Here is a 17074-nt window from a genome sequence, read left to right on the forward strand (position 1 = left end):
AATTCGCAGGAATTTAATTTAACTGTATATAAAATTGTATATAATATACTATAATTTGTGTTGCTTCAAGGAGCAACTTAATGAGGGTGGTATTGAGTGAAGACAGCCTGTCCAAAACAGAAGGATTTGAACAGATCTTTAATGTCTCCAAGCTGTATGTCCACAAGTTTAGCTACAGAACATTCGACAATGACATCATGCTAATTAAGGTAGGTTAAACATACTGTATAATATATCCAACCAGATCCAGAGTCATGATGGTCCAACTCCGTGTACATTCTAGCTAAGCAAACCTGCAATGCTGAATGCCAATGTTCAACCGGCCAAGCTGCCTGACCCCGACACCCCTGAAGCCTCCCGGGGTGACGTATGCACGGTGAGCGGCTGGGGTGTGACGTCACCATATAGCTTCGTCCTCTCCCCCGGGCTGCGGGCTGTGGATGTGAACGTCATGGCTTCCTGCACCCATTACTACTACTGGATCTCGACGATCACGTCAAACATGCTGTGCGCTGGAACTCAGACGGGGGGCAAAGATTCTTGCCAGGTGAAGGAAAATGCAACGTCTTGATGTTTTTGCTTCTTGTCATCCTCATGTCTTGTATTTTCAATTCTTCATTCGATCACTTGGCTTCAAATACTGATTTGCCTTGATCTCAGTAACAAAATTCATACGTAAGTCTAAAATGTCTTTTGTCTGTCCACAGGGTGACTCAGGTGGTCCCCTCATCTGCAATGGGGTCCTGGAAGGAATCGTGTCTTGGGGTATCAGCTGTGCCAACCCCTATTTCCCTGGAGTCTACACTAAAGTGAGGAACTACGTGCCTTGGATTAACTGGATAATTGCAAATGAAAAGTAAAGAAGTAAAAAGAGACAGGCTGCATCATTCACTACGGTCTACAAAAGTGTTTCTTGGTGTCACTGCAATTATTTGAGCACATTAGGTTTAGCGATGAATGAATTTGTGCTGTGACACCTTTTTTCAATTTCAGCTCCATCGAGTGCAATCTATGAACTAAAAGCGCATATTTTCAGACTTCAAACATTTCTTTGTATTTTGTCAACTAATAGCTATCATTCACTACTTTAAAAAAAAAGACATGCTGCAGCAATTATTTAGATCAGGGGTTTATTTTGAAATGCATTAGACCCTTAATTCCACATAACTGGTGAACCTGCACCACAGTGCATTTTTACTCCTCTCCTTCCTCGTCTTCACCCTCAACGGAGTCGACTCCAACTTCTTCATAATCTTTCTCAAGTGCTGCCATGTCTTCTCTGGCCTCAGAGAATTCACCCTCCTCCATGCCCTCGCCCACGTACCAGTGCACGAAGGCGCGCTTGGCGTACATCAGATCAAACTTGTGGTCAAGTCGAGCCCAGGCCTCCGCAACAGCGGTGGTGTTGCTCAACATGCACACGGCCCTCTGGACCTTGGCCAGGTCTCCACCAGGAACCACAGTGGGTGGCTGGTAGTTAATGCCCACCTTGAAACCAGTCGGGCACCAATCCACAAACTGGATGGACCGCTTGGTTTTGATAGTGGCGATGGCAGCGTTGACATCTTTGGGAACCACGTCGCCACGGTACAAAAGGCAGCACGCCATGTATTTGCCGTGACGAGGGTCGCACTTCACCATCTGATTGGCCGGCTCGAAGCAAGCGTTGGTGATTTCCGACACCGACAGCTGCTCGTGATACGCCTTCTCGGCCGAAATGACCGGGGCGTAGGTGGCCAGAGGGAAGTGGATGCGAGGATATGGCACCAAGTTGGTCTGAAATTCTGTCAGATCAACATTGAGGGCGCCGTCGAAACGAAGGGAAGCTGTGATGGAGGAGACGATCTGACTGATCAACCTGTTCAGGTTGGTATAACTTGGACGCTCAATGTCGAGGTTCCTTCTGCAAATATCGTAAATGGCCTCATTATCCACCATAAAGGCACAGTCGGAGTGCTCAAGTGTGGTGTGGGTGGTCAGGATAGAGTTGTAGGGCTCCACCACAGCGGTAGAAACCTGGGGAGCCGGGTAGATGGAGAACTCCAGCTTGGACTTCTTGCCATAGTCTACAGAGAGTCGCTCCATCAGAAGAGAGGTGAAGCCAGAGCCAGTGCCACCTCCGAAGCTGTGGAACACCAGGAAACCCTGGAGACCGGTGCACTGGTCGGCCTGAACACACAAGAGGAGAACATTTTAAACTAAAGTGGCACTCAAGCCTCAATACCTAAGAACGCACTTTGTGCAACATATCTTGCTTTAAAGCCCATTCACATTGTGATCATCCTGTTGCGGCCTTGGCCACTAGGGGGCAGTATAATACCAACATTCATACAGTTTTCCAGCTAAGTGACAGTACGCTGGTAATAATGGGGATTTGTTGCAGAAGACAAAGAATAATACTATCAATAATGATACAATTTGTCATATTGTCTGTCTACACATGTCGCTGCACTGTCGTGTTCAAAAATTCATTGCTTAAAAGGTTGTAATTACCATTGATGTTAACTTCTTGAGTCCATTTGAGGTATTTTGCATTGCTAGCATTTAGTAAGCAGACTTTCAGAGGATACGTGGTTGGTTTAATAATCAATATATAATCAATTTGTTTATATATATATATATATATATATATATAACTGGGAATCTCTCGCAGCTTTTTGTTGAAGAACTGTTCACCATCTGCTGCTTGCTCACAAAAAAGACAAAGAAGTGGCTCGCATCTTAAAGAATTCATCTTTCATTACAACTAATGTTGCTGCCACAAGTTTCAAGATACACACCAGTTTGCGGATCCTGTCCAGCACCAAGTCAATTATCTCCTTGCCAATGGTGTAGTGACCACGAGCATAGTTGTTCGCTGCGTCCTCTTTGCCAGTGATCAGCTGCTCAGGGTGGAACAAATGGCGGTAGGCTCCAGTGCGCACCTCATCTATGAACACAGTGGACATGAGTGAGACATTGCAGGTATAAGAGCCATGAGCTATTCTGGGCATGAGGAAGCTTACCGATGACTGTGGGCTCCAGGTCCACAAAAACGGCCCTGGGGACGTGTTTTCCAGCTCCAGTCTCACTGAAAAAGGTGTTGAAGGAATCATCTCCACCCCCAATTGTCTTGTCACTGGGCATCTGTCCATCAGGCTGGATCCCATGTTCCAGGCAGTACAATTCCCAGCAGGCATTGCCAATCTGGACTCCAGCCTGACCAACGTGGATAGAAATGCACTCACGCTGTGGAGGGAGGGAGGGAAGAGACATACATTTTAGTTTCAACAAGAAACAATCATTGTGATCCACTCAATCGTGTGTCTAGTTCATTTCCACCAGATTGCCCTCTTATGCAGCGATGGCACGAATTTTGATCATTTCCTGCCGCATTGTCGACAGTCGACTGCGAAATGGGGATTACTGCAGAGGCAAGGGATTAATCTAGGTCAGACATGTTGCAGTTAGCGCTCGGTGCCACAAGGCCACATTTTTCAATGATGCTCTGTGAACCAAAATTCTACTCTCCTCACCCAAAAGGACATGTTGGAGGGGATAACGCATTGCACCACACAAAGAAAACGCGGCGAAACTTTACTTAGGGGATAGTCGCCATGATGAAATAAACACTTCCCCGCTCCAAGAGATGCAGACAATCGCTTCGGTTGCAAACCATAAAAAAAATGTATTTTGCCTCCATCTTCAAATTGTAAAAAAAAAAAAAAAAAAAAAAACACTCAAATGGAAAAAAGGCGCTTACCATGATGTCTTGTATAAGATGTTGAGAGAAGATAAAAATATTCTTCCAGTGAAGGTGCCCGCGTTTCTGCAGTCTCCGTTGTGCTAAGTGAGGAGGATTGATGACGTAACAGTCTCCGCCCCGGGTAACAGTTTTTTTTAAAAACTAAACTTTATTGAAAAGAAATAATAAGACAAACGAACGTGCGCTCGACTAATTATTTATGAATACCGAACTGAGAATATTATCCTTACAAATAAGTAATCAAATTGACCCTCGCCGAAAATTCAGCTATCAAATGCAGAAAATATACACAATTGTGTACAATGAAATTGACCGCATGAAGGTGTATTGGAATAACCACAGTAGGCGGTATTTTAAGGCGTGTCGAATCTATACGAATAAAACGCGTGAGTTAACGATCAGAGTGAAGTCATCTTTTATACAAAGTACGGTGAGGGCTCCAATGTTGTCAGTTTCAGAGCTTCTAGAACTTGACTAACAGCAAAACGTCGCATCATGTTCACAGCTCTGAAAAGTCGTCCGCGTCTGTTTACAATGACCGCACGTTGCCTTTCGCTACCATTTCGGCTGTCGCGTGTTAGTGCGTCAGACGGTCCAGGTTCGAACCGAACTCCCGACAGAAAATGTGCCGAAAAAACTTTCAATGTGCCGCCCAGCGCCGAGTTTGTTGCGAGGGTTAGCGGGATCCCTACAATGGCCAAGCTGCCCTACCAGGACAACGCAGACGGACTCGATGCAGCCTTCATTGGGGTTCCGATTGATACTGGAACGTCCAACCGACCTGGAGCAAGGTCTGTCCCAAGATTTTGGTTGTTGAGTCTGTCTTCGCTAATATATAACATTTTTTGCCTTAGGGTCTATATAAATGCATTTACTTGTACATATTTAGTGTTCTATGCGCAATAGGTGCAATGCAATATTTATTAGCAAAGTCCAATCATGTTGCATAAATACTACACTGATTTAAAAAAACCGCTTTAGTCTTTTTGGCTTAAATTACTGTTTTACCAACATCATGTCAATGTATCTATCGTAAAATACACGTTTGGAAGCTGTTTTGTCACAAACTATATGTATTGGTACTTGGGAATTTTCATATGCTACAACTGATGACTGTTTCAATAATCCATTCATCTGTAGATACATTTGTCATTTGATAAAATAATTTTTTTGTATGTGTTTTACTTCCATCCCTTTATAATAGAGATGGGCATTATTTCAAATCTATCGGAAGTGCAGAAAGGTGCACAAAGGTCGCTTCGTATACTGCATACCAGAGCTCTTGAAGTCATTAATTAGATTTATAAAAAAACAAAAAACAGACAGGTTATAGCCCATCCTATCTTTGGTGTAGCGCCATCACTGCAATTAGACATGGCTCGACACAAAAACATACGTATGCTATACTGTACAAACTAAAAATGTATGTCCTCTGTCACCACATAACCTAGCTGCCTCCACTGCCACCTCAAGACTTTCAGGCTTGACTAGATGCTCATCCACTTACATCTAATTACCTTCAAACGCTTCTCTTATGACTTTCTTTCATTCAAGTGATGATGCATCCATCATCAGTTGGTCATCCCAACACTAAATACTCAAATATCCAGAGTACACTGAAATTGTGTCTGCATTAAAGCTTTTCATGATGCTGGATGGTATGCATTTGTGAAACTGTACATTACTTATTAACGCTGTAACTAATTCCTAACTGAAATTAGCTATTGAAATTCCTGTTCACCATCTCAGGTTTGGCCCAAGGCAAATCAGAGTGGAATCGGCCATGCTGAGGGCCTATAATAGCGGTACCAGAGCTGCTCCTTTTGAGTCTCTTATGGTGGCTGACATTGGGGATGTCAACGTCAACATGTATGACCTGAAGGACACATGCAGACGCATCAGGGAGACCTTCAGAAAGGTGCTGGCTTCTGGCTGCATTCCCCTGACAATGGGTGAGTATGCCTAGAGCAAGGGTGTCAAACTCATTTTTGTTGTGTGCCGCATCGTAGTCATAGTTTCCCTCGGGGGGTCATTATAATCGTCAATGTCTTCTATACACAGTGTAGGCTACAGAACAAACTGAGGAATAACTAGTTTCGAAATCAGACTAGTAAAAGCTGATCAAATATTTTAAAAAGACAAATGGTAATAAAATTTGCCAGTAATATCTCTTTTTTTTTTTTTTTTTTTAAAGTGAAGGCAATTTGTAATTTTAGTAATGACACAAAGTCGATACAAAATTAGTCTTTGCGGGCCACATAAAATGATGTGGTGAGCCGCGGGCCTTTAATTTGATTTATATGGCCTAGAGGGGCAAATGACACTTTTTTTTTTCTTAACTCTGTTTGTGCTGTGTCAATAAACATATCTTGGTTATGTAAATGATTATTAATATTTAAATCAGTGCTGTGCATGCATGGCAAAAGTTACAATTGAGCGCTATTAATCTCAACCAGGCTGGATAGCCTTTAGTTTCTTATACTTTGGGGAGGATTTGTTGAATATTGTTACTAGCACATTGGAAAGGATCACATACTGATTTGACCTTTGAACTCGTGCAGAGAATGCCACGCACCAGTTGACCAAACAGCGTTTTTTTTTTAATGTCAAGGTGGAGATCACACGATTGCATATCCTATCCTGCAAGCTGTTGCTGAAAAGTAAGTTTTATGTGTCAAGAAAGCTGCAACTTTTTTTTGTTTTTTTTAAATATATATCTTTCATTATCCTCACTGTTAATTTTCAAACATGCTCAACCAAAATTACGGTTGAATAATTCCAATATTATTAATACTTTAAAATTATGATTCTGGTGTATGTACGATACACCAGATATGGACCAGTGGGCCTCATTCATGTGGATGCTCACGCTGACACCAATGATGTGGTCTTGGGGGAAAAGATTGGCCATGGCACCCCGTTCAGACGATGTGTGGAGGAGGGCCTGCTGGACTGCAAGCGAGTGGTGCAGATCGGCCTGAGAGGTTCCGGCTACTCTGCCGATTCGTACGAGTGGAGCCGGGCTCAGGTTCTTTGCTGGATCTTGTTCACTTGGCAGATTGTGACCTTTCTCCTAAAAAGATGTTTTATTTAAAACAACCACATAGCTGTGCCTTGGGTCAGTATGTTTAACTGAATTCTAACAAACCAAAACACCATAGACGAGTTAACAGCTTCAGTGTTGCCACGGTGTAAAAGCGATATTTGAAATAAGGGTGCATGATTCATCAACGTGGAGGAAGACTAGCAATAGTGCAAGGCTCAACATTGTTTTCCTAATCATGATTAGAGGAGACATTTTGATTTGCTGAGAGTCCGTGGGCATCTTGGTTCAGGTTGGAAAACATGAGCTTGCCTTGATTAACAATAATCAGCAACTCTATGAAGTGCAGTCAGGATCTACTCTCCGTGAGTGAACACTTGTTTAATGCCTAACAAGTAAGGCTCTTGCCGTACCAATGTGAAACAATGCACTAAAAAAAAATTAGTTTGAGAAAATACTGAAATGGTTGGTATATTTTGCAGGGATTTCGGGTGGTGCAAGTGGAGGAATGCTGGTTCAAATCTCTGGCACCGCTCATGGATGAAGTCAGGGGTCAAATGGGCAGTGGCCCTGTATACCTGAGTTTTGATATTGATGCTCTTGACCCAGGCTTTGCCCCTGGAACAGGGACACCCGAGATTGCTGGGCTCACTCCAATTCAGGTACGACTTGTGTTTTTTACTGGTCTTAGCAGCACAAGTCAAATGTTTTACTTTTTTTTATGTCTTGCACCCTAACAGGGAGTAGAGATTATTCGAGGCTGCCGTGGACTGAACCTTGTGGGATGCGATTTGGTGGAGGTAGCTCCGCCCTACGACACAACAGGTACTTACCCTACTTGATGCGTTCTCAGAATTCTGACGATTTAATCATGTTTTCTCTTTGACAGGAAACACTGCCCTGACAGGTGCTAACCTCCTCTTTGAAATGTTGTGCGTCCTCCCAAATATTAAATACTACTGATCCTTTACCTTTTTTTTTTCTTTACAAAAAAGTAGTGTGTACCTGGCTTATGAGTAATGTGCATCTTGAGAAGAATTTCTAAAATCATTTCTTGAACAAGTTTGAAAATAGTTTTTGTGTTTTCTTTCATTCTCTTGCATTTAAAGTAGTGTCTATCAAACAGTAAAGAGGACAGTGAGTGATACAAAATAAAGGGAAAACTCCTGTCAGTACCTGTACATTTGAAAGTATCCAGCGCTAAAGGGCGTCGACCACCACAGAGAGGAAACATCCATCCATCCATCCATCCATCCATCCATCCATCCATCCATCCATCCATCCATCCATCCATCCATCCATCCATCCATCCATCCATCCATCCATCCATCCATCCATCCATCCATCCATCCATCCATCCATCCATCCATCCATCCCAGCAGTCATCGGGCACAGGTGGGGAACACCCTGAACCGGTTGCCAGCCAATCGCAGGGCACACAGACAAACAACCATCCGTACTCACACCTAGGGGCAATTTGGAATGCTCAATCGGCCTACCGAGCAAGTTTTTTTGGGGGGCTCGGAGAAAACCCACGCGGGCACTGAGGATAACATGCATACTCCACACAGGGAGGGCCGGAGGTGGAATCCAACCCGCACCCCTCCTAACTGTGAGGCGGTCGTGCTAGAGCAGGGGTGTCAAACTCATTTTTTTGGCGGGCCGCATTGTAGTCATAGCTTCTTTCGTAGGGCCATTATGACTCAACCCAAATCAATGTATGAGCACCTCATATTATATACAGTAAAAACTACAAAACAAACTGACAAAAAATTCGTTTTCAAATAAGACGAGTAAAAACTGGTCAAATTAAAAAAAAAAAAATATATATATATATATATATATATATATATATATATATATATATTAAAAGTGAAGACAATTTGCAATTCTAGTAATGACACGAATTTGATGCACAATTTGTCTTCGCGGGCCACGTAAGATTATGCGGCAGGCCGTATCTGGCCCCCGGGCCTTGAGTTTGTGCGAGAGGGAACAATTCATGCAATTATATGCTCACTTATCACAGCTGCTTCCTGCTGCTACCCAGTCCGAGGCCTGCCTCACTTGGACTGGACCTAAATATGCAATGTTCTTCGTGCTCGCCATCCCAAACTTTCACTAATGCCCAAAAGAGAGGGAAGAGTATAGATGTTCAGTATCTGTCTTGAAGGTGACATTTCACCTAACCTTAATTTAGCTGCACAGTATCTGTCTTGGAGGTGACATTTCACCTAACCTTAATTTAGCTGCACAGTGTGTCAAACCACTCATGAGCAACTCTTGATGGGACAAACTAAAAGTCAACAACCAACTTCCGACTGATGGGTGAGTGCTTAATCGGAATGTCACTAAAAAAATAATCTGTTTATACTTATCAAGATATTTTGATGATTTTTTAATGTGGTGTTTTTTTACCTGTGCAAATAGACCCTAAAGGTAGAGCTGTTTTTTATAGTAAAGATTATTTTAATATTGAAATTGCAATGAATACAAATTATTACTTCATAATTTAAAAACTTTTTTTCAACTACAGGTGTAGATTACACTATTTCAAATCTTTTTCTCCTACCATTTAATGAGAAATATACTGTAGAAAGGAGGCTGCAATTATATTCCATCTGGTCAAACCAAATGACAGTTCAAATCAATCAAATGTAAAAGGGGGGGGAGAAAGCACTTCCCTACTATACTTGGGGACAGAGAGTAGATTTCTTTATTTTAACGCCATCTAGTGGTAAACGATTAGAATGCAACAAAAATTATTCATACCAAATACTCCCTCGTCTGGCTGATTGGTATACTGCTTGCTCTCTTTATGGTGAGGGGAAAATATGACGACCCTCGAGAACTGTGAGTGTCCAAATTACCAAAACTATCCAGGTTCACAGGGAAGTGAGGGGAAAATGGGAAGTCAAATTGTTTGGCTTTTGCAATTAGATGTCGCAACAGTAAGACACTCGCCTGTTTTTTTATGACAATGAACAAATAAAATGATGGAATAAAAAAGGTCTGATGTTAATTTAGAATGAAAAATCAGGCAACGGGCAACAAAAACTTCCACTTTCTTTTGAAGTATTGTTAAATCTTAAATGGAGGAGGAAGGGGGGAATTAAAATCTTGCTATATTGGCTTGGGTTTACCCTGCTCCAGAAATCTTCATATTAGCTGCAATTTAAATCGGTGAAGACAAAAAAAAAAAAAAAAAGCATTATGATGGAAAAAATAAAAACTTTGACAGCAAAGTGATCTAACGAGGGCTCACTGGTATGAGTAGCACGTTCACTCCTTTCCGGATAGAACATTTGAAAACATCAACAAACAACATCCAAAAGAAAAAAAAACCACGTCGCGCAATGTCTCTCCCAGTAGTGAGATGAGCCACCGGCTCCCAGAATTCCATTCCGCCTTTTACTTTTCCAGTGCGCTCTTCCGTCCCACACAGGACTTCCCTGTGACTTGCAGAGAGTGCGTTCACTCAGCCCGCAATCACTTCACAGTGTCGAAGCGCACAGCCCAGCGCGCTCGTTTGGTGCTCATCGCCGAATGCACAAAGCCAAATCGGAGCGGCGGATCTCCACTCCTCCGTTTCGCACCTGTTGATGCAGTTCCGACGGGTCACGGGGCGCAGAGGAGACGTTCGATTTTGTCCCGGGACGCAACCATCGGAGGGGGCGCAGGAGTCGCTCCAGTGAGGCGGGCAAGCAGGAGAGAAGGACCTTCTTGTTTCCACTTTCCCCAGCAGTTGCAGCCTGGGCTGGGTTGGAGGAAAATGGGCTCTTGGACCTATGGACTTCTATATTTGTTACTCTCATGCCAATTGGTTCATGTAAGTATAAGCTTTGAGACTTTTATTACCTTGAAACTCTCCAATTAAAAGACACGACCCTCTCTTGTAAGGTCAAGGCAAATCCATAAGTGCAGCTTTTCTATACCATGAATCAGTTTGGTGAATGGTGCCGCTCACATGCTAAGTGGGCTGCATTCCAGATTCCAGTGCAGCATGTAAGGATACCTTTTTAAAAGTGGCAAACTAGGAGTCCGCTGGTGAGAAGCTGCTCTAAGTTTAACCACAGAAACAAGCTATTCATAGTCAGACCTGCATAGCCTTCTTGTCTCTGCGTCACCCAGCAAGCGCTCACACTTGCAGCAAAAGACCAACATGTTAAAGCTGGCGTAAAGACATTTCAACAAATCTAATCCTTTGTACTTATCCAACAATGTGCTATTGATTGGTTACATTACGTATTTGTCATTAGAGCTGTCATTAGTTGATTGGATTTTATACATCATTTCTTAACAGTAGTACACCGATTGAAGAATCGGACCTATCTGTGAGCTCTTATAAAAGAGCCTCGATTGCAGTGAAGCACTTTGGAGATATTTGTTTTAGTGTCCTGGAGCTGTGACAGCTGAGATATCAGCCTCTCCAGTACTGGTTTGATCTGAGGCGTGTTGATGTAGCTGACATACATCTGATGGATTTACACGTGATATTGTTCTGAAAATGTTTTTACCATCCAGCCTTCTAGTAGGCATCAGGTAAAGGCCTCCGTATTTGAACCGTAGCCTTGATTGAACACCAGGCCCCGAACATACCAAAACCTAATTGAATTATCTGGAACCGCGAGCATCTGTTTCCTCTATGATGACTTTGAACTATAGCAGCAGGCTCCCCTGTTCTATGATTCAATTAAGCACCAAGCACTTCTGGTGTTGCTACGGGCCCTCCTCCCAGCCTGCTGGAATGTTGGAGTCATGCACATCAGCACACCTAAAATCAAAGTCAGTGCAAATTCTTAATGGCCAAGGGCGTGTGTCACAAGTGTCCCGTTGGCAGTCAACAGTAGCGAGCAAAGTTTTCTGTGACGCAACAACTTTGGCTTGTTTAGGTTTGACTGTGACTTGCTTGTATCATCCCTCCCGTGGTCGCTGACACTGTTGGCTCTGTGTTGTCTCCAAGTTTAGAGTGACACAAGTGTCCCCTGACTTAATGGTGGGGGTGGGCTGGCCTGAATTCCTTTGACGGTATATCTTGCATGTGTGTCAGTGGTGTAAATGATTCTCTCGCTCCGCTGCGTAAGCCGACCACCTCATCCGCATAAAACTATTTCAACCTGACAACTTAATCTCTTGATTTATTTGGTCTGCAATATCCGACTCATTGAGGAGGTAGTCGGTGCTCTCTTTGTTGATTCAGACTACCTGGTGGTTAGTTGCCATTCAGAGTGGATGAGAATTGCGAGCACAGCAGTGCAAACACCAACTGCACTCCATCGTTTGAACAGAAGGTGGACCCCCCCCACACCCCTCCTCACAGCAGACCCCTTCGGATAATTGCTTGAAGACTTGGTTCAGTAAACATTGCATTGTTGAGTTATAGCCACAGGAGAGAAGCCATCTTGGCTGGTGGCAAGAGGCTGCACTGAAGCGGCTCGCCACTCCTCAAGCAGACTGGCGCTTGTGGGATGTTTGTTGTCGCCATCAAAGTAGGACTCGGTCCAGTGTGGAGATGTGCTCTGATGATTCTGATGAGGTTCGTCAAGGTTCATTTAAACCCGAAATGAGACTGGGAAATCTCAATGATCACGCCAAATAAAGGTTGATTTTTTTTTTTTCTTCTTCTCCTCTTTGCTTAGTAGTTGTTGTGAAAAGTACAAAAATTAAGCAGAAAATGTCAGTTTCAAAATTTTAATGCCTAATACATTAGCTTTCTTTGTAGTCACTTTTTTGCATGTTGTTTTTTTTTCTTCAGTTTAAAATTGAACTGTATAATTACTATTCAACTTTTTATAGGTTTATGTATTTTCATCAAGCCAAGGATTTCAGATGAAATGCAAACAAAATCTGCCCAGATCAATGTCGACCGATCGATTTAAGTGGATGAAACTCAAAATATAAATATAGTCACAGAGTGTCCTCGAGCCAACGGGCCACTGTTAATGATGTCGAACTCTACTCTGATAGTCAAGCCTCACTTTTTATGCATGCCACTGCATCCATGAAGGGCAAAACCGCAGACTCCACATCAGGCTGCACCTCAGCTGTGCATGTGCCGACATGTGTGCACATACTCTCCGGCTCTTCTCATTCTCACAAAGTCCCACTCTTTCCATTCACATCTCTGAACACAGTAGCACCTTTTTCCTTTAACTATATATGTAGTCTGTATGCTCAAGCGGTCAGCAAGTTTACCATGGCTATTAAGCTATTAAATCTTTTTATATTTTAGTAATTGAGTATTTATTCATTCATTTTTTTATTTATCTATTTATTTAAACATTTCCTGTTCCTTATTTCAATTCAGATTTATTTATTTCAACATTTCCTGTTCCTTGTTTCAATTCAGATTTATTTATTTGTAATTTATAAATAAATTATAATAGAATATATTTTAATTATTTATAAATAAATACATAAATACATAAATAAATGTATACATACATGAATGAATAAATAAATAAATAAATAAATAAATAAATAAATAAGACATCACGTTTGGTAGGTTTTGCTCCTTTATATTGTTGTATATATTGAGTTATATTGGATAGAATCAAAGTCATGATCCTTCTTTCAGAGTAATTTGGTATTTCAACCTATACATTGAATGATTTCTTATTGTAATCACTCCAACAGTGTGTATCATCCTCATTCCTGTGTTATGAAGCTGCAGGTGCACTGAACCCTGCAGAGTTCATAGTCGGGTTGCAGATGACTCGTGGACACCGGCAGCAATAAAAAGCAATAAAACTAGCTAATCGTCAAATTTGCGTGTGGCAAATCACATCTTGATGCATGTGTTTAGGTTGTAAAATCCTCCCCGATCCTTTGGAATTTGCTCGGACTCCACAGGAATGAGTCCTACATATCCTGGTTTTTGCTCTTCCATAAGGGACCACCAGGCTCATGCACTTCCAGGAGATCCATTGAAATGCTAAATTGTGTGTAATGCAGCCTTTGAAAAGCTTCAGTCGTCCACTGTTGTCTTTTCTAAAGCCCTACAGTATATGTGAAGCCACTTTGGCAGAGCTGCTGCATTGTCTTCTGAGTTCTCCACTCGACTATGTTCCTGATTAGAGCTGCTGCCCTTTTCTGTAAAAAGGAAGCAGGATTGTGTTTTCCAAAAGAATGTCACTGCTCTTTGTGTATTTCTTATTATAACTCGAATCAATCCTACCCTGTTGTCAGTGGAGGCTTCCTCTTACTGTACAACATGTCTCTACCTGTGAATCTTCCCACCCGCGTGTCTCATTTGCTAGACCTTTGTCTGAGGGTCATGAATTGAAATCCACAGAAGCGATTCACAAAGTCAATTTCTGCAGGTTTTAGCTCGTCATGTCTAATTTAAAAAAAAAATGCAAATACAGGTGAACACGTCTTAAGTGGGTCTTTGTTCTTCACACGTCCTCCAGGCTGTAGTTTCTTGAGTCTGAGCTGATGTTCCACCAGACATAATAAACCCTGTGCACTCTCCCTCCAAACACGCTCAGTTTTTTTTTTTTTTTATCTAGCAATTGTCATTCCTCATTCCCCCTATATTAATTCACAACAGGTTAACAGCAGGATTTTTATTGATGAAAAAATGAAAATGACTACCAAATCAGTCTCATGACGCAATTCTAAAATATCATTTAGCATGAGCACTGGCAACTTCGGCCCACTCGGACCGAAACGTTTGCGCTCATCTATTGTTCAGATGCCCACGATCCTTTGAAACCTTTGACCCATGCTGAGTCATCTTCCTGAAAAGGAAATGAAATCTGGTGTTATCTGTCCGCCAGGAGGACCCTACTTCCCCAGAAAAAAGTTTATTCAGGCTTTCCTGTATGTAATTTTCCCCACCTGAATGGCATATTTAGTTATTTGTAAAATCTCTCTCAGCTTCTTACATTTTCATTGATTTAGTTTTTTCTATGAGCTTAGACATTTTTATTTGGGCGAAAAGAGTCATGGTAGTATTTTTTTTACTTTATTTAAGAAAAATGTAGCGGGTGAAGCATTTAACAAGAATAAAATCGTAACTCTTTTGCAAGCTTCTGGAAATTATGACCACTAAGCATTCTGATCTCATTCAAACTCCCCAAGCTCACACTGATTGCTATCAGTGTTAAGGAGGCTTCCATCTTTTATCCCATCTCATTTCCAGTTATTCCAAATAAATCCAATGAGACATAAAGACTCTGCAAAGTGTCTCAAGCATGCGTTCCAAGATTGCGAGTCAACTCGACACCTAGCGAGTCTGTCGCTGAAGGTCGCTCGATTAGTAAAGCAGACAAATAAATGTCCATAGTTTAACCTGAAATGGTTTCACCCATGTGGGAGCAAAGGTGTCTTAACCTTGATCAGCACTGCCACTAAGTACGTATTATCCGTGCAGCAATCCATTTTGTATGTTTCTACGCCAGTTGCTTAATAGTCTGCTCAATGTCATTTTTTTTTATTTAATAAAGAGCAAAGACGTATGTGAAGCCAAATTAAATGGTATCATCAGATTACATTTCCACTTCCAGACAAAAATCAATCATCTGGGGTTTCATCTAGATAACAATTGATCAAATAGATTTAATTAATCCCAATTAATATGAATTGAATTACAAAAATTTTAATCACTAGATTTTTTTTGTTAGGAATGAAGACTTTGTGCAAAAAAACATACTTCACCTTATATGTAGTAAATGACTAGAAAGGGAGTGAGTGTAATTTAGTCTTCAATGCGAATGTCGCTTGGTGGCTGGAGATAGAGAAGCTAATTTCTTTTTTTGCTTGCCACTTAAAAAAAGGTGCCGATTCCCAACTGCTGTGGGGTGTGACTTTGTTGCACAGCCCCCTCAATCTTTCCACAGTCCTCCTCTGGGGATCAATAAAAATAATAAAGTTTGCCTCATACAGTGTACATTTTGAGTCATGTCCCCCTGACCTCTCGTGGCTGCACGTTTCTACTGACTGGCAGGACTTTTATTGCTATACCCCCCAAAAAGACTATAGTCGGTAAAAATGTGACAGGATGAAAAATAATAATAAAAAAAAAAACGAGAACCAGTAATTTTTTCGGTGTTCATGACTTGGTGTGAGGTAATGGCTTTTGTTTGACTCCACTTTTGCTTTAGGTTGCTGTTTATAAATGTCAGTTCTGCAAGAGACAATCATGTTGATGTCAGCGCTATGTTAGCCGCAATAGCGACACATAGATTTGATGCATTGACGAATTTCACACTGCCATATACGGGGACATGCGTGACGAGACGGCCAACGTTTGAATATGGGCAAGCTATGTTGACCTCTCTCAATATAAACAGTTGTCCACATGGTGTTGGTCAGCATGTTAGTGTTGTTAATCAGTGACGTCATCTGCTAGTTTTGTACTTGAACTTTTGTGAGAAGGACTATGAGTCAGCCTGTGTAGACACTTGAGAAGTTTTACTATTTTTTTTTTTTTTTTAATCAAGTCTCTGGTGACAAACGGGGCCTGCGCCGTACCACAGTGAAGGATCAAGTTGTGGGAACAGCAACTGCTTTTCTTTAGTTATATTTCACAACTGTGGTCTTTGTGAAGTGTGAAAATGTGAAGTCACTCTCATGTATTCTCTATTTTTTTTGAATGACAGTCATGGAAAAGTGATATGTGATTCAGGGATTTATGCTCTTGATCGGGACAGTAAAGTTGTCGCTTTCCCTGCAGTCATCTTCATGCCGGACACACCTCTGGCCAAGGCCGTCAGTTAAGACTTTAAAAGGGAGAGTTAAATGTTGCTTTGCCTACACAGAGTCTCTGTGTGATTTATGTGAGTAGTGGACTCTGCCAGGACCAAGAGGCCCTGTATTCCCTAGTGTGTGTGTGTGGGGGGGGGGGGACTTTGTATTGGATACGAGGGGTGGTCCATTTAGTTCCTGATTAACCCTCTCCAGCGGCTTGTCTACACTCTTGCAGCCGTGGATCTCATCATTTCATCATGCTTGTGAGCTGCTCAGTTATTTTAGAGAAGCCTGGACTGCGTGTCGTCATGGTTTGAAATACCAGTCCAAGATCATTTATAGATCGCTATCAATTTTTGATCTTCATCAGGCCTTGTTACCGCGTGAGAAGCTAGCAAATGAGTTTATAGACCATTTATTTAGATTAGATCAAGATAATCTTTTCATAGACCATCATAAATCATTTCTTATTAACGCCACAGGCGAGTTTCTAACACTATGAACTGTCTTGCAGGTTCAATGAAAAGCTAACCGTTGTGTCATCGAAATGAAAAGCAAGTAGTTTGCGCCGTCCTAACTTTGATGTTGAGCAA

The 17074-nt window shown here is 41.9% G+C and overlaps 4 protein-coding genes across 17 annotated transcripts in view; 3 read left to right on the plus strand and 1 right to left on the minus strand.

Annotated features, from left to right (window-relative positions):
- LOC125987734 (trypsin I-P1-like) overlaps positions 1 to 1246 on the plus strand; it is a 28699-nt gene extending 27453 nt beyond the window's left edge. For both annotated transcript variants that reach the window (XM_049752134.2, XM_049752135.2), the window contains 3 exons: positions 71 to 209; positions 284 to 547; positions 708 to 1246. In XM_049752134.2, the coding sequence (XP_049608091.1) occupies positions 71 to 209; positions 284 to 547; positions 708 to 860 (556 nt within the window). In that variant the 3' untranslated portion in view covers positions 861 to 1246. The remainder of the gene's footprint in view (positions 1 to 70; positions 210 to 283; positions 548 to 707) is intronic.
- LOC125987728 (tubulin alpha chain-like) lies at positions 1114 to 3897 on the minus strand. The gene is made up of 4 exons (XM_049752124.1): positions 3743 to 3897; positions 3006 to 3228; positions 2781 to 2929; positions 1114 to 2169 (listed from the first exon to the last, which is right to left on the minus strand). The coding sequence occupies exons 1-4, from the start codon at positions 3743 to 3745 to the stop codon at positions 1195 to 1197; spliced, it is 1350 nt and encodes a 449-aa protein (XP_049608081.1). The 5' UTR covers positions 3746 to 3897; the 3' UTR covers positions 1114 to 1194.
- Positions 3898 to 4113: 216 nt separating this feature from the next.
- On the plus strand, positions 4114 to 7859 carry agmat (agmatinase (putative)). Of its 2 annotated transcripts, XM_049752126.2 has the most exons (8): positions 4114 to 4536; positions 5495 to 5697; positions 6357 to 6405; positions 6578 to 6773; positions 7271 to 7450; positions 7529 to 7613; positions 7678 to 7700; positions 7734 to 7859. In XM_049752126.2, exons 1-8 carry the CDS (start codon positions 4241 to 4243, stop codon positions 7749 to 7751), a joined length of 1050 nt encoding a protein of 349 aa, XP_049608083.1. In that variant the 5' UTR covers positions 4114 to 4240; the 3' UTR covers positions 7752 to 7859. The 2 variants fall into 2 exon arrangements, with proteins under 2 accessions (XP_049608083.1, XP_049608082.1); XM_049752125.2 differs by having other exon boundaries at positions 7678 to 7859.
- Positions 7860 to 8851: 992 nt separating this feature from the next.
- The window catches only part of hspg2 (heparan sulfate proteoglycan 2), a 62910-nt gene continuing 54687 nt past the window's right edge, over positions 8852 to 17074 (plus strand). For 8 of the 12 annotated variants that reach the window (XM_049755198.2, XM_049755202.2, XM_049755199.2 and 5 more), the window contains exon 1: positions 10229 to 10617. In XM_049755198.2, the coding sequence (XP_049611155.2) occupies positions 10561 to 10617 (57 nt within the window). In that variant the 5' untranslated portion in view covers positions 10229 to 10560. Of the gene's footprint in view, positions 9117 to 10228; positions 10618 to 17074 lie in introns of those variants that run through there. The other 4 variants (XM_049755201.2, XM_049755207.2, XM_068649908.1 and 1 more) reach the window with 3 other exon arrangements.

The sequence above is a fragment of the Syngnathus scovelli genome, chromosome 2 (genome assembly GCF_024217435.2).
Source record: "Syngnathus scovelli strain Florida chromosome 2, RoL_Ssco_1.2, whole genome shotgun sequence".
NCBI classification, from domain to species: Eukaryota; Metazoa; Chordata; class Actinopteri; order Syngnathiformes; family Syngnathidae; genus Syngnathus; species Syngnathus scovelli.